Consider the following 16,652-nt stretch of genomic DNA (forward strand, 5'->3'; position numbering starts at 1 on the left):
ATTAATATGTATAAATAATTTGAGAAACCCTTGTTGTTTTTTGGGTATTAATTATTATTATTTGGGAAAATTGAATCCTACGGCGTAGATCTGATGATCCGAATTCTTTTAAATGTTAGGGACACGTATGTTATATAACTCGAAGCTCGCATGATCATATTGAATATGGACTGGACTATATCCACGAAGTAGAATCAAACAAGATATTACTTTTATCATTAAATGGGAAATACACCGCTGTTAGTCGACGCGTAGAACTGTTAAAACATTGCATTTCAAGATATAAGAAAAGCAACAAAATAAAGTAAGTCGGTCGTGATTTAATGAAGTTTAACATCAAACAAAACGAACATGCAAACACATACGGTACGTCTAAATGTCAAATTTGACTACGTCTGTTACTAAGATCCATTTTCAATGAGTGCGGCCTTTATATAAGTATCTTGCAGTTCTCTAAATTTCCACTGTTCAAAAACCAGATGGATCGATCCAAGTTTCTAATCAAGCTATTGTTATCCCTTTCTCTGAGTTTTGTTTTATTCTCCAGCTCCATTTCAGCACAGCTGAGACTAAATTACTATGCAAACACTTGTCCTGACGTTGAGAGAATTGTCAGAACAGCTGTGACGGCCAAATTCACGCAAACATTTGTTACAGTTCCCGCAACCCTTCGTCTCTTCTTCCACGATTGTTTTGTTTCGGTACTCTGAATCTGATTAGATGTTTCTATTAATTATTTCTTTAAGTTTCGATGTACAACAACATTTAAATCTAATACATGTATATATGAATATTCAGGGGTGTGATGCATCGGTTATTGTAGCATCTACGCCGGGGAATACGGCTGAGAAGGATCATCCGGACAATTTATCGTTGGCCGGAGATGGATTTGACACGGTTATCAAAGCCAAAGCTGCTGTTGATAAAGTTGCTAGATGCAGAAATAGGGTATCTTGTGCTGATATTCTTGCATTGGCCACTCGTGACGTCATTGTCTTGGTTCGTAAAAACTGTTATTATTATTATCACTATTACTATTACTACTCCTGATGTTATATACAATACTATTGTGACATATATATAGTAAATCAATTTTTTTGTGTGTAATTTTTATACATTTAGATGCAATAATATTCTGAATTTTCGCCTACTTTTATTCTGATGCATATATGAATAAACAATTTGTTCTGAAATTTGTAAAACTTAGGCTGGCGGGCCATCATATGCTGTGGAGTTGGGGAGATTGGATGGTTTGAGTTCATCTACAAGAAGTGTTGATGGAAATTTGCCTCAGCCAACTTTCAATCTGAACCAGCTTAATTCCATGTTTGCAAGCAGAAGCCTAAGTCAGGGAGACATGATTGCTCTCTCAGGTAATAATTTCAGTAATATATATATATAGAATGTAAGTCTTAGTGTGAACCAAACATTTTCCGGAAATAAATATTGCAGATTTACCTGATTGGTTAATTTCCCATGAACATGTAAGTTATATTGAGACACAGTTTGGTCCGGTTGACAGATATCAACATATATATAATTTATCGAGCGATGAATCATTTGATTTTATGGGATAAATTATAAAATAAAATAGAATAATCAATCAATGATCCAGATTTAGACTGAACATGTATCGGAAATCTAGCCTTATTTGATCATTTATAGCAGACAGTAAGTACAATAGAGTGTTAAATGAGTTTAAACTTTAAACTCCAATTTGTTGAGACTTAATTAATTTACAGTGCCGCTTATTTTAATTTCCCATGCAGCTGCCCACACACTAGGATTTTCCCACTGCAATAAATTTTCCAACCGGATATTCAATTTCAACCGAACCCACCCAATCGATCCAACCCTGAACCGGCTATACGCGACCCAGTTGCAAGGAATGTGTCCCAGAAACGTTGATCCCAGGATTGCTATTGACATGGATCCGACGACACCAACAGCATTCGACAATGCATACTACAAAAATCTTCAGAATGGAATGGGCCTATTCACTTCGGACCAAGTCCTTTTCACTGACTCGAGATCCAGACCCACTGTTAACACTTGGGCCTCCAATTCTAAGGCCTTCAATGATGCTTTCATTCAGGCCATGACTAAATTGGGCCGGGTCGGAGTCAAAACCGGGAGGAATGGAAATATCCGGTTTGACTGTGGACGATTTAACTGAGTTCGATTATTGTTATTGTTTTAATTGGGTTTCATTGATTTTATAAGTGGCGTGTGGAAAATGTATAGGGAGTGAGCATGCTGAAATAAGCTAAGTGTTTTTGTTCAATGTGTGAAAGCAAAATTGCATTATTTCAAGAATTCTCTGAAATCAATAAGCACAGTTAACGTGTTTAATTTGAAAGCGCTCAATTTATATGAATCATAAGATTGTCCTCTCCTCTCGAATCAACATGTAAATCTAATAATAGTTTTCGAGTTCCATCTAGCTAGATGTATAGTTTCAAATGATATCATAGTACTCATATAACTATTAATGACATAATTAATACGCTTAATACGAAAAGATAAAGAATGATTTATCTAAAAAAATCCATCTACGTTTTGAAATTCAATCTCAAAATCCTCATATTGTATCGATTTATCTAAAAAATCCATCTACGTTCTGAAATTCAATCTCAAAATCCTCATATTGTATCGCTTAGTACCTGTCACCCATCCAATTATTGGGGTTAGCGCTACTAAAGAACCTCGCTATGAGAATCTAGCTCTCATCAACCCATGAAGTACTAATTATTTAAGGAGATTTGGAATAGGAAGATAATATAAAGTAGGTTTGGTTTTTCTCAGGTCGCATCAGTTTTATTTGTATAATATTCAGTGATGCAGTTGGAGTCGGTATTGGATTCCAGATAATTCGTAATACTACTTGAGATTCTTTTTTCCCCCCTCGATCTCTTTTCAATAAAATATTCTAGTTTTTAATTTGTCTTAAAAAAGCAGAGATAATTTGAGGACAGATACGTATAATGTTGAAAAATAGGAGGACACGTGAAGTTCATGTGTTGCTGACCCCTTCCTGTCGGCGTTTATTCTTGAGCTGATGAAATAATATGCTATTTATTTACAGCCTAACAATGAGTCGCCATCTTCAATTCTGACTTGTTTTTTATATTATTTTATGATATCTTTTGAACCATTGATCCAATTATTTTGGCATACGCACAAACCGATATTAAACAACCTTGAAATCCCTTCAAAGGCAGGCCATATCTCTCCAAGTCCGAGACAAGTTTTTAAGTGCCCATACTGGGAGGAGGTATATATAATTTAATTAATTTAATTATTTGAAAGCATAAAATTAAAAGCTTTTATTTAAACATTTTCAGAATATATCTCAAAACTCCACCATGCAATAGGGGAAAAAAATTATGAGGATGGATGATAACGTCACAAGACCCTTCGTTTTCGCCCACACTTTGTACCGCCAACTTGCTTAGCAACTTGCAAGATGATCACAGAAATTTCATGGAATCAAACTAAAATAAGCACTGTTTTTATAATAGACAAGAGGGACCCCACTTCTTTGACAATTTGCATTATTTGCAAAGCTTTATTTTAATTGTCTCATTTTCTAAGTACCTTGAATATTGGGTGTGTGCGTGTGTGTGAGCAAGAGTAACCTACATCAATTTTATTTCCTTTTTATGTATGGTATCACTCTTTTTCTTCCTAAATATTTAAATACAACGAGGATTAAAAAAAAACAACAACAATCAGCTCCAAATGCATACACGACATCCAGATCAATGTTGTAAAACTGTACTCTTGTGACCCCTTAGGTGACTAACGGTCACACCCCGTCTCATTTTTACAAAGACGACGTATCTAAAGGTTTTGTATAAATCGGCCGTCTAGGCGAAGTATTAATATATATTAATCGAAATCAAAAATAAAAAACAATTAAACAATTTAGTATATATTCAATTCAATTTCCATATCATCAACAAGAAGCATAGGCAGTGCCACTTAGGGGCAGCTATGAGTTAAAAAAAATAGAGTTGAAGAAACGTTACAGGATGTTTATTATTAAGTAGTCTCCTCTACTCTTTAGAAACTAATTTCATATTTTATTTTATTTAATTTATTAAAAAATAGTGACACATTTTTTCAAGATTTATTTAATATTAGAATAGTAAAAAACAATTTTTTTAATAAATTGAAGTACTTAATAGTTATTGCCAAGAAGCTTGGAAAATTTGTCGTGATTTGCCGAGTTCAGTGAAAAGGAGCGGTGGTGAAACCCGCTTCACACTTTCCACTTGTCTTTGTTTCAATATTAAAATATACAATTCCCTACAAAAAAATACGGTATACATTATACAATGTTTGCAGTCNTCATTGAAAAACCATTACATTTTATCCCTAAAATAAAACAATTTAATTTGCCTTTGAACTATATATTATGAACGAGCAATATACGTGCTCCCAAAATTGGCAATGTTATCAAATTCTCCACTACCTGTAAATTCCGTAGATAATGCTCAACATTTTGAGCAGGAAGTGATGATATGTTTCTAGAATTCAGGTAGCGATAGCTACGGGCATTTCATTGCGTTTATTGAAAATTTATTAGAAATATTTTTTGAGTCGTTACAATTATGAAGCAAATGTGATAATAATTATAAAAACAAACATTTTTAAATATAGTATACAAGTTTTCAGACTTATATCTTCGTTCTTCATTACCTGACATTGACAATGGTTTTATAAAGGTGAAAGGGTTTTTGCTATCATTTGAATTCCAACTCGTGTCTCTTTTGAGAGTTTTAGGACATAATCTCACAAACACGAGCGCACAATAGGCTTCTATAGTTTCAAATCTTATCAATGTGGGATGTGGATCACTCTAAAGATGCGACCAGTTATATACATCAGCTATCCTGTTTGTTTTTAAAATTATATTTTTTATTTTTTGGGCAAAAGAACGTGACTTCTTAGAGTTATATAACACAATTTTGGTTGGTCCACACAATAACAATTAAGTGAATTATTACGTACGATATATTATATAAAATATATATTACGTCGCTTCGCACACTCCAAAGGCCAATCGATTCCATCCTAGCAATTTATTTGCCTCTCCCATAGAATTAGCTGTTGTATGCGCCGAAAGGTCCCCAAATTTACTCACCCATTATTAATAAAAGCCACGAAGCGCTCAGCCCCATTGATACATATATTTAACCTTTTAGAATCATAATATATTCCAAGAAACGTCCAACAACTTTCTTGTTATCTCTATTAGAAAAAAAAAAAAAAAAAAAAACTTTTTTTTTNTATCTGGATAAGTTCGGATGATACATATATACTTTATTACTATCTATCACCAAGTTATGTATAGATTTCAGGATGGTATTTTTGGATTTAAGAAATTTAATTATATTTGGACTGCTAGATAAAAGACCTACTGCCACGCAATTTAAATGAATATAATTGAGTCAAATTAGACCCCAAGCAAGTAGGAACTGGCCTCACTCCAATGTGATTGGAGTTTTGAGATTCCTTTCTTCGTTCCCTAACATCGTTAATGTTTGTTCAGAACGCAAACCGATAACTGAGTCAATGACGTAGACGATAAATTAAACATATTCGATACTTGTACACGATAAAAGATCTTTCAATAAACATATTACTCCTATGTTCAATGTGCAATTCAAAAAAAATTTATTTTCACGATGTTTAATAATAAGATTTAATATTTGGCGTAGGCCACGGCAAATATCATCACTCCCATGTGCAAGAAGAATAAATCAAGATAAATTAGAAGTAAAATATCACTATCATGTAAAAGAATGACATGCATATAAATCAAGAAATAGAAGAGAACCACTGGAAAAAGGGCAGAATGCTCAAAAAAGTATGCCAATAATTCAAGTCCAAGTCATTAGAGACGATTCAAGAAATTACATTGATGAGGAGAAAGTAATCATAGGCAAAACTTTCATTTTCCCCTTCTTTTCCTTGACAATAATTACTACGAGGGAAAAGTGGGAAATCTTGCGCCGCCCGTGAGCTACCGTACCTCGCCGGAATAAAATTCCCGGAAACATTAATACAGGAAAAGAGCTAAACAACGAGTTGAGGCTGATACAGAAGATTTATCCATCCTTTCTTGTTACCAAGTTAATTGAACAAGTTTAAAAGTTTTATTTCATTTTTAGTTTGATGATCTCCACAAGTTGTCGTCATGGATTCTTCAGAATTCATTGATGGGCTCCCGAGTCGCCGCGCCCCGGGTAAAAGGCTCGTCTTTTTGCCATGGAAACCCGGTGTCAGACTAAGATCAAGATCAGATAACTGCATGATCCTGGCCGGCTCCTCCGGGGGACGGCGGCGCTTCTGCAACTTGGATCGTGACATCAGGGATGGATCTCGGAGATCGAACATGTTCGTGCACTCGGACAAGTCGCCGGGATCCGACGCACCGCCGAGGAACTCCGTGATCGGCTTCAACGCGCCACCAAGGAGAACGGTCTCAACCGCCGTCTGGCAAACGTGCCAGTTCCCGGTCCAGAGAAGCCCCACCGCCCCGTTTACAGGGTTTACCGTTCTTCCGGCAGCTTCAAAGAGCAGAGACTGGAAGAGGGCTGCGCAAGTTAATCATATTAGTTTCAATTTAAATGGTCAGCTCAAGAATAGTAGATGCTAAATTTGAAAAAATAATCACCAGGTCTCTGATTTTCTGGGACGGCGGAGATGAAGGACATGAGGCCGGCGCGGCCGAAGAATTTGGCTACAAAAACGGTGGCGTGACCTTGTGATTCGGGGCTTTCAATCCACTGCAAACAATTCCTCAAAATACACGTTTCACTGCATCCCTTCCGAAGAACCCGGCATCCATTGCAACTCATCTCTCCAGCTAAAAAAGGAATTCTTCTGATTATTCCTCTTGATTACAGCACATGAAGATCTGTTAATATTACAAATTCAAGTGCTACCCAGATGCTTAAGAAACAAGAACCAGAAACTGCATGAGAGAGAAAGAGATGAAGATTAAGGTTTGAAAAGAATAAAGAAAGGTGGATATATAAAGAGAAGAAGTGGAGAATAGAAGAAGAGGAAAGTGGGGTTAAAGTTCAGACTTTGGGGAAATTTTGTAAATTAAGTGCATTTTAATATATTTCAAATGCATTTAAAATATAGATGAAAATGTATTTTTTTAAAAAAAATAGTTGATTAAGATTTTAAAAAAAATACTTCGACTTTAGATTAGGTTTAACTAGGGTTCGGTTAATTGAGTTGGTGCGAGTTAAGTCTTGCGTGGTTGGGTTAGATTCCAAAGTATTGGGCGATAGCAGCGGCTCCGTGTTTCCGCGGATTGAAGTCCCTCAACCGTTGGATTCTGTATGCTCAGATTCTTGATAACCTAACACTTTATTAATTTCTTTTATTTTATACTCGTACATAATATTTTATATATACATACAACTGTACAAGACTCTGTGCTAGTTGTGAAAGGGTCCCACGTTTTCATTTGGAAAATGAGGTCAGCCGTATCATAATACAAAGTTCGATAAGATAACATATCGTCTAAAACCAAAAAATCAAAACTCTTTTTGTTTAATATATTCATCATGAAATCGTCTCATATATATATATATATATACCCAAAACTTTTCAAATAATCTGAATTATATCCTTTACGATTTTCATTGGTTTGGGTAGGGAAATCAACGTGAGTTGGCAGTCCCTCCCGAGTCGCAAACATTATTGAATTCCCTTCACTTTGCTTTTATTATTTACTGATCAGATTTTCGTAATAAAATCAGGAGAAGATCGATAAATGTGTACTTGTTCACATCCAATTTTATTGTCTGGTGAGTTAATGTCAAGATACGACAATTGCCAATGTCGTTTTCTGATTGACTCTGGCGGGCGCGGAGTCCTTTTCCTACACCCTAGCCCTTCCATAGTTCCATGCACGCATTATTATTATTTTTTGTTCATTTTGTTATCCATTTGATAGAGATTTTCTTTGATAGCATTTCAAGATTTACACAGTATAAAATTTATAGAATTCAAGAATCGGATTTCAAAGATTAAATATTTTTTTCATTTAATATTCATACTTAATTATTAAGAGTAGGTCTTTTGTGAGACGATCTCACGAATCTTTATCTGTGAGACGGGTCAACCCTACTGATATTCACAATAAAAAGTAATACTCTTAACATAAAAAGTAATACTTTTTCATGGATGACCCAAATAAAAGATCCGTATCACAAAATACGACCTGTGAGACCGTCTCACACAAGTTTTTGACAATTATTAAAATGCCTACGTAATTGCCATACATGTTCATCTCTCGGTTACACTTAATTATTAGAGAAAATAATTAAAAATGAAATTATAGACAACATACTCACACATGACGTGTTTTGTTTTAAATAATTAAACCTACCTCGTACGGACCAACCTTGACTTCAATTTTAAAATAAAAGCCGAATTTAATCTCATATGAGATAGAAAAATCCTTTTATTCTTTCATATATATTATAAAATAAAGTAAAAACTAACAAAGAATAATACAAACACAAATAAATTCAATATATCAAAATGATTAGATGAGTGACCTATTTATAGGTACAAGAAATTATCAAACATGGTAAGTATGATATCACAAGTAAGACAAAAACTTGTATGATACGGTCTCACGGATCGTATTTTGTGATACGGATCTTTTATTTGAGTCATCCATGAAAAAATATTACTTTTTATACTAAGAGTGTTACTTTTTATTGTAAATATCGGTAGGGTTGACCCGTCTCACATATAAAGATTCGTGAGACCGTCTCACAAGATACATACTCCACAAGTAATTGACATAATCACGATTCTTTACCATCTCCTGAATATTTGATTACAATTTTTTTCGATTACTCGAATATTTGATTATCTCATATCCATAATATTGCAACACACTTCTTCTTGGATGCCCTCCGACAGATATGCCTCATTAAAATATTACCAGAAAACTCAATTGGATAAAAACGTAGTGAAATAAAAAATCTTTTTGTTGCTTAAGCGTCCCATTAAAAATCTTGTCACAAAAAACTATGTAGGAAAAATTTTAGACAAAGAAAAAAAGTACAATTTGGATTAATTCTCTATGTTGCAAGCATCATTTGAAATCTCTAAATCATTGCATTCCGATCTTGTATACCAATTTCTCAAAAGTTGATGTAGACAATGATTTATTGGAAAGATCAATTATCATTTAAACAAATTTGTTGAACGTTCAATATTGTCTGTTTTATCCAAATCATGAGTAAAAAAAAACTTTTGGGATATTCAAAACCCATAGTTTCTATATGTATTTCAATATCTAGTATCCAAAAGAGATAATTTTTGTCATAGATATCACGCGTGGAGAATTAAAACTTGGAGATAATCAATATGATGAAATCAATATAAAACAATACATGTTGACAATCATATAATATCCATAATAAATAATAAAGAAAATTTTAATAAGCATTAAGAAGCAAACTTAATAATGCACGTAAAATAATTCTTCATAAGCATTAATACCATGTGAGTTGAAATAATATATATGAGACGGTCATGCGTGGGTAGTATCGATTTAACAAATTAATATGTGATAATGATGAGCATCTATATCCACGTAACCATGATTTCGATTTGAAAATAAAAGAAATTCATGTGGCATGATAGCAATAGATTTCTATGTATACGTTTATCCACCTCTTTACAAATCTTTGAAAAGGAAATTAAAATTGTAATATTTGTTCTCGCAAATAAATCGGGGACCCAAAACGAATACAAGCAGCTTTTATGGAACATGCAGCGGATGAGATTTTTAGAAGAATATAATTATATAATACTTTCAAATAGAATTATCGACGATAGTTAACTCGTTTTGATAACGTGTTATAAAATAAAGTACTACCAAAAAATAATGTAAAGACAAGTGAATTCAAAAAATTACTTGGGTGACCTATTTATAAGCATAAGAAATTCTCATATATGATAACGCAACTATGATATCACATGTCATTGTTATTTGCTAAAATTTATGTGAGACGGTCTCACGGGTAGTATTTTATGAGATTGATCTCTTATTTGGGTCATCCACGAAAAAGTATTATTTTTTATGTTAAGAATATTACTTTTTATTGTGAATATCGATAGAGTTGATTCATCTCACAGTGAGATTGTCTCACAAGATACCTACTCTTGATATTTTACAATCTCCCGAAGATTTGCCATGATATAGAATTTCTATGGACAAGTAATTCTTGATATTTTAGGTATAATATCAGATCAATGTAAATCCCGAAACGTAAAAGATTTGGTTGAATTTAAGAATGATATGCCAAGTTGAACTTGAATTCCATGTCATGGTGAATTATGATATACTGAAGTAAAAAGAAGATGTATCGTTAAAAGAATTAAGCATATTCGCCTTGTTCTACATCACTGATTGGCTGCGACAAAAGCGAGACGAGGACCGGATAACCTTTTTCCAGTAAATAAAGCAATAATTGATCCATGAATGTAAGTGAAATACCAGCAATCCCCCCTTCAGGTTACGAATTCACTATTCTCTTTTTTTTTTCTTTCGAATATTAATATTCATAAAATAATAATAACAACAACAACAACGAGAAATTAACGAATAATATTGTATTAATAACTACTAACAACATACAAGTTTTTATCCACTAAAAGTGGATTACTGTGATTTATGTCATATTATATCATCACCTATATATAGATAATACATATAATGCTTAATCGTTACTATCCAGATCTTTTTTGATCTCCTTCTTCGTCTACAGATGCCAAATTATACTTGCGTAGAATAAGAGAAATCAGTTGATTTAAATAAAAGACCTACACCATTTGGCAGTTCACATGCCAAAAAGGCCAAGAAATTAACTGTCTCGCAGACTATTGTAATAAGAATGAACCATTTCCCTACTCCCCTTCACCTACACTAACTACTTCCGTGAAATGGTTAGCTACAGGCTTTACTTGATTCCTCTGGGAACTCTATAAAACCCGCAAAAAGGGTATGGAACTTCTCGAGTTTCATTACCATATATGATTTCTTACTGTCCCTGCCGTTAATCCTGGGCTACAGGGGCCATGTTCAAGAATTTTGCGGCATTCATTTATTAGCCCTCTAATGGAATTCTCTTCAAGCCTACAGCAATCGGCATGCCCAGGAATCCAAAGAATATGCAGAAAAACCATTGCATGAGAGTAAGCGGAGTTGTGTTCGCAAACGTGCCAAGGTATTCAATGATTATGAACTGGAATAGCACTGTAGATCCAAGAACTGATACAAAAACATAGTTATCCAGAATTCCTTCTAGCACATTGATTTTCTCCATTTCTCTGGAGTTCACCTCATTGAAAAGCTGCAACAAACCAGATGTGTTGAAGGAATATAGCACAATAAAGAATCTGTGGACATGTTAACGGACAGCTGTTTAAAGAAAATGTTAAGCCAGAAACAGATACCTGACAGAAAACGAATGAGTTGAAAATAATCGTGTTGAGGATCAAATCAGAATCAGGGCAACTATGAAGCATGAATATTGTCTTTCCACAAGCTTGAAGAAACCATATGACCAAAAACTGATACAAAGATTGCCCTAGGATGTTCCTCCACATAACAGCGCTAATGAAGTTTCCCTTCCTTCCAACAGGAGACCTTTTCATCAGTTCATCGCTAGGAGGCTCGGTTGCCAGGGCGAGTGCACCTAATGTGTCCATAATCATATTTACCCACAGAAGTTGAACAGCGGTCAGAGGAGCAGTTCCTGAAAATGCCATTTCGAAGCATGAGAGAAAAGATCTTTCACCAAGTACACGATGATGGAATATTATATTTGCTTAAAAAGCCTTCGTTACCAGTCAAGCACGCAGAGGAGAAGTTTACGACCAATGCAACAACATTAACAGTCAGCTGGAACTGCACGAACTTCTGTATGTTAACGTAAACTGAGCGTCCCCATTTGGCTACAGTCACAATTGTGGAGAAATTATCATCCAAAATTATGACATCTGCACTCTCTTTTGCTACCTGATTTCATCACATTATAATAATTAATCGCATATATGTAAAAAAAACTTGATTGGACAAAAGACACTTAATTTTATCCATTTCATTTTATAAAATCACCTCAGTTCCCGCAATTCCCATTGCAAGTCCGATATCTGCTTCATGTAGTGCAGGAGCATCATTTGTACCATCACCAGTCACTGCCACGACCTCATTAAATGTTGTTCTCAAGTGCTTAACCAATGTGTGCTTGTCTAGTGGCGAAGACCGAGCCATAACCTGAGATGCATGCAAATGACCATAAGCTAAAAGCTGCGTGTGTATCTGTCTGTCATGTTTCACGGGACCTTATTTGGAGGGCACATTTCATATTTCTTAGTTGGGGAAAAACTAGTAATTTTCAGAAGTAAATGCGTTAGTTACCTGAATCTTGGGAATTAATTCAAGCAATTCCTCCATACTTTTTTCGCGAAAAACAGGACCTTCAATGGCAATTCCATCATCAGTCAGTATCCCACACTCTCTCGCAATAGCTTTTGCAGTGTTGATGTTGTCTCCTGTAACCATCCGAACAGTCACGCCAGCTGAACGACAAAGTGCAACAGATTCCCGAACTCCGGGACGTACAGGATCTTTGATTCCCACAATCCCTATACAAGTATAACCAGATGCTGGAATAGCATCATTCGGGGAGAACCCGCTTGCAAGTTCTACGTAGGCAAGACACAGTGTCCTCAGAGCCTCACTAGCAAACTGATCGATGATTTCTTTAAGATGACACATGGATGCTTCATCGAGGGGAACAACTTCACCATTAGAATCAATCACCTTTTCACATGCAGCAAGAATAATCTCTGAAGCACCTTTAGTATGAGCTCTAAGGCCGTGTCCTGGAAGCTCCAACACAACACTCATCCTCTTCTTTGTGGAGTTAAATGGTTCGACTTTCACTAACTTATACGCTTGTCTTTCTTCCCGAAAATTGCCCCCAAGAGACAGTCCAAACTCCAAGATGGCTGTCTCAGTTGGAGTCCCCAAAATCTCTCGTTTTCCTTGCTTGTTAACCACCACTTCTCCACCAGTATTGTTGAAAATCGACTGCAACAGGGTCTTAACTACGGTTTCGGGGAGCTCAGAGCGTAGAGCAGATGCAGTTCTTGGTTCGCTCAGATCCTTGACCTCCATACAAATGCATGATTTCACCACTGTCATGTGATTAGTCGTCAATGTCCCGGTCTTGTCACTACATATGGTTGTGGCCGACCCCATGGTCTCACAGGCAGCCAAGTTTCGTACGAGAGCTTTATCGTTCATCATTTTTTTCATGGCAAAAGCAAGGCTCAACGTCACGGCTAGAGGGAGGCCCTCGGGAACTGCTACAACGACAATGGTGACTGCAATGGCAAAGTATTCTAATAACTCTAAAGCATCATCTCCAGACCAGCGAAACATTGTTCCCTCGTGCCATTTACTGCCAACCATTTTTTGGACTAAAACAGCAAATGTCACCACAGCAAAACAGAGGCCTATCTTTCCAATAATAGTCGCCACCCCATTTAATTTAACTTGCAATGGTGTTTCCTCATCCCCTCCTTCACTTAGCGTTGCCATTAACTTCCCCCACTGAGTTCTCATGCCAACAGTGGTAACAAGCATCTTGCACGAGCCATCTTGGACCTTGGTTCCAGAGAGAAGAAATGGATTATCGGGACTAACCATAACCGGCTCGCTTTCTCCAGTCAGACTAGATTCGTCGATCAAAACAGAGAATCCTGACAGAAAAAGGCCATCTGCAGGGACTTGATCGCCAATTGCAAGGTGCACAATATCACCTGCAAGAAGCTCATAAATCGACATCTTCTGTCTGTACCCGTTTCTTGTAACTTGGATGGTAATTTTCTTCTTTTCCTTGTCCAAATCCTTGAATTGCAAAGACTGACGATAATCACTTGTAGCTGTTACAAAGACAACCAGCAAGATACTAGCAACGATCCCGAGTCCATCATGAGCTCCCTTAGGCCATCCCTCGGTGGCAATGCCGACTATCAAAGAAATAAACGCGCATACGCCAAGAATCATGAGAGTCATATCTTGAAGGGCTTCCCAAACAAACACCCAAAAGCTCCGAATTTCGCTTTCTTGGAACTTATTGATGCCGTAACTCTGTTCTCTTCGACTAAGAGATTCAGTATCAGTAGAAAGCCCATCTGTGGAGCTTGTGGCGAGCTTTTCTGCAAGGCCAGGTGCCCCCCCATAAAACTTTAGCTTTTTAACATCGTGACCTTCGACTATGGACCCTATTTCATCAGCACAAATCTGAAAACCAGCAGCTTCAACTTCCTTAGGTACAGTGTAATCACTCGGCTGCACACCTGTGTATAGTTTAGCAACAGAGGTTCAGATTAAGAATTTATGGAACCAAGAAACCTCGGTTTAAGCAAATTATCAGGAAAGTCACCTTGTATGAATTGGAAGGCAGCTTTTGAGACTAGGACTGCAATTCTCAACTTCTCCTGACATATATATATATACAACGAGATATATCTAAAATCAGCCACTTTTGCAAACCTATGTATAAATTATGATCACAGACGTATTGGAAACAACCTGAAATTTTTTTGACTCAACAGGAAGAGTAAAAGAACTTCGAAGAGAAGAGGAACAGATTGACTGCGAGTAATCCCATTTTTCATTGTCTATATATACATTTGAGATTCTCGTACATTTTAAAGATCAGTCAATATTCAAGATGGTGACATTAATTCATGATCAATCAGGAGTTCTTGATTCAAAATCCTTCCTTCAAATAAAAATATATATCTAGTGCATAGATCAAGAAGAAGGAAAAATCTAAGAAAGATGTAAAAATAAAAATAAGGTAAAATGCTGAAAGTCAAAGCCACATCGTAAAAATAGTGGTTATCACAAAACAGGAGGAGGAGGAGGAGGAGGAGGGAAACCTGATTAGTTTTGCGCATGGCAGCAGCCTCGTGGCGCTTGGATAAATTAGCAGTGAATCTGAACCGTCGCTTGGGGTTCTTAACCAGCCCACAGAGATCCCTCCAGCGCTGCAACGTCTCCGCCGACGCATGCTTCGGCTTGACGTCCCATTTCTCACTCAATAAACTTTCCATCTTTCCCCTCCTCAATGAGCTATCTCTTACCTTGTTATTATTCCAAAATATTTTGCACTATAGTTTGTGTTCGATGCTCAGAGCTTCTATCGTTTTATAAATATTCGTTTCATTTCGAATATATTAAAGATCGGGGGGCCCATCAAAGGAAGAAGCTCTGCATCATTTGATTCGAAAAGAAACTGGCACACCCAAGAAATTTCCTGGTATTTTCCTGAAAGAAACTTCCCATGAATGTTCTGCTAAAATCCGTAAATAGTAAAAAAAAAAAAAAAAAGAAGAAGAAGAAGCGATGATAGAGATAAATTTGTTCGATCCGATTTCTTGGCAGGAGAAATTAGAAATGCGTGGTTAAGGGATTTACGAAATTTGCAGCAGTTGTGCTCCTATTTTCTTGGAATGTTGAACGAAAAGTGCGATTCAAGATGAGAAATTTCATGTTGACTCTGCGTTTCTTAACGTGTTGTAAAGTATATTAAAGTTCTCTTTAACAGAAAGAAAAATTAATTTACTAATGGTTGTGTAACGCGTTACTTTTAATTGGTCTTCACACGTTCCACACACGGTGAAACCACTATTTTATTTTAGTAATTAAAAAAAATAGTTTGGTGGAGATGGCTATAATAAAGTAGAGATACTATTTGTTTTTAAAATAAAAGTGGGTCTTATGTGAGACCGTCTCACGGATTTTAATATGTGAGACAGGTCAATCCTACTCATATTCACAATAAAAAGTAATACTCTTAGCATAAAAAGTAATACTTTTTCATGGATGACCCAAATAAGAGACCCGTCTCACAAATACGACCCGTGAGACCGTGTCACACAAATTTTTGCCTTAAAACAAATGCAAGCTACTTAATGCTTATGCGGTTCCACAAAATAGATATATTCGAGTTCGAGTTTTATTTAAATCTAAAAAAATTTTAAAAAAATTGTTCGAATTGGGTTAAAAAGATTGTTCAAAAAATAAGTACTAAAAAAAACAAAATCTATTTATTTGATATATATTGATAAAATATCAAATCACAGATTAGATGTCGTCAGCTGTACGAAGTCATGCCACAAGAATATCAACTAGATGATGACATCATATCATTGACGCCAACTCCTTGTCAACGAGCTACTCCAAGCCATCTTAGGACGTCCGCATCTAAACGAGGATGCTTTTGCTGATGCAGTTCACGACACGGAGCTGTCAACTAACTAAGCTAGGTAGTTTAAGAAAGATATTTTCTTTAAGGAACAATGGGATCAAGAAGTGGTGTTTCGGTCCCTTTGGTAAAATAAATGTTCTTCAATAATGTGTGTGTGTGTGTGTGTGTGTGTGTGTGGCACATAGAGCCTACATTTTTTGAGGAGGTTAATTTATCTATGTACAAATAAATGTTCATCAACTATTTGCAAACTTTGCATGTGTGGGAAAAGCGCATCTAAAACGTCCAATTCAAACATTGAAATGTACA

General features: G+C 35.8%; 3 protein-coding genes across 3 annotated transcripts; 1 reads left to right on the top strand and 2 right to left on the bottom strand.

Annotated features, from left to right (window-relative positions):
* Window positions 1-361: 361 nt before the first annotated feature.
* On the top strand, window positions 362-2,249 carry LOC140965069 (peroxidase 73-like). Its single transcript, XM_073425120.1, has 4 exons — window positions 362-701; window positions 799-999; window positions 1,208-1,373; window positions 1,770-2,249. The coding sequence occupies exons 1-4, from the start codon at window positions 480-482 to the stop codon at window positions 2,174-2,176; spliced, it is 996 nt and encodes a 331-aa protein (XP_073281221.1). The 5' UTR covers window positions 362-479; the 3' UTR covers window positions 2,177-2,249.
* A 3,599-nt stretch (window positions 2,250-5,848) lies between these two features.
* Window positions 5,849-7,091, bottom strand: LOC140963893 (LOB domain-containing protein 37-like). The gene is made up of 2 exons (XM_073423377.1): window positions 6,686-7,091; window positions 5,849-6,605 (listed from the first exon to the last, which is right to left on the bottom strand). Exons 1-2 carry the CDS (start codon window positions 6,867-6,869, stop codon window positions 6,142-6,144), a joined length of 648 nt encoding a protein of 215 aa, XP_073279478.1. The 5' UTR covers window positions 6,870-7,091; the 3' UTR covers window positions 5,849-6,141.
* Window positions 7,092-10,839: 3,748 nt separating this feature from the next.
* LOC140964263 (calcium-transporting ATPase 2, plasma membrane-type-like) lies at window positions 10,840-15,620 on the bottom strand. The gene is made up of 7 exons (XM_073423891.1): window positions 15,013-15,620; window positions 14,511-14,565; window positions 12,476-14,424; window positions 12,173-12,331; window positions 11,902-12,073; window positions 11,509-11,810; window positions 10,840-11,405 (listed from the first exon to the last, which is right to left on the bottom strand). Exons 1-7 carry the CDS (start codon window positions 15,184-15,186, stop codon window positions 11,160-11,162), a joined length of 3,057 nt encoding a protein of 1,018 aa, XP_073279992.1. The 5' UTR covers window positions 15,187-15,620; the 3' UTR covers window positions 10,840-11,159.
* Window positions 15,621-16,652: the final 1,032 nt, after the last annotated feature.

This window comes from Primulina huaijiensis, chromosome 18 (genome assembly GCF_012295235.1).
Source record: "Primulina huaijiensis isolate GDHJ02 chromosome 18, ASM1229523v2, whole genome shotgun sequence".
Taxonomy (NCBI): Eukaryota; Viridiplantae; Streptophyta; class Magnoliopsida; order Lamiales; family Gesneriaceae; genus Primulina; species Primulina huaijiensis.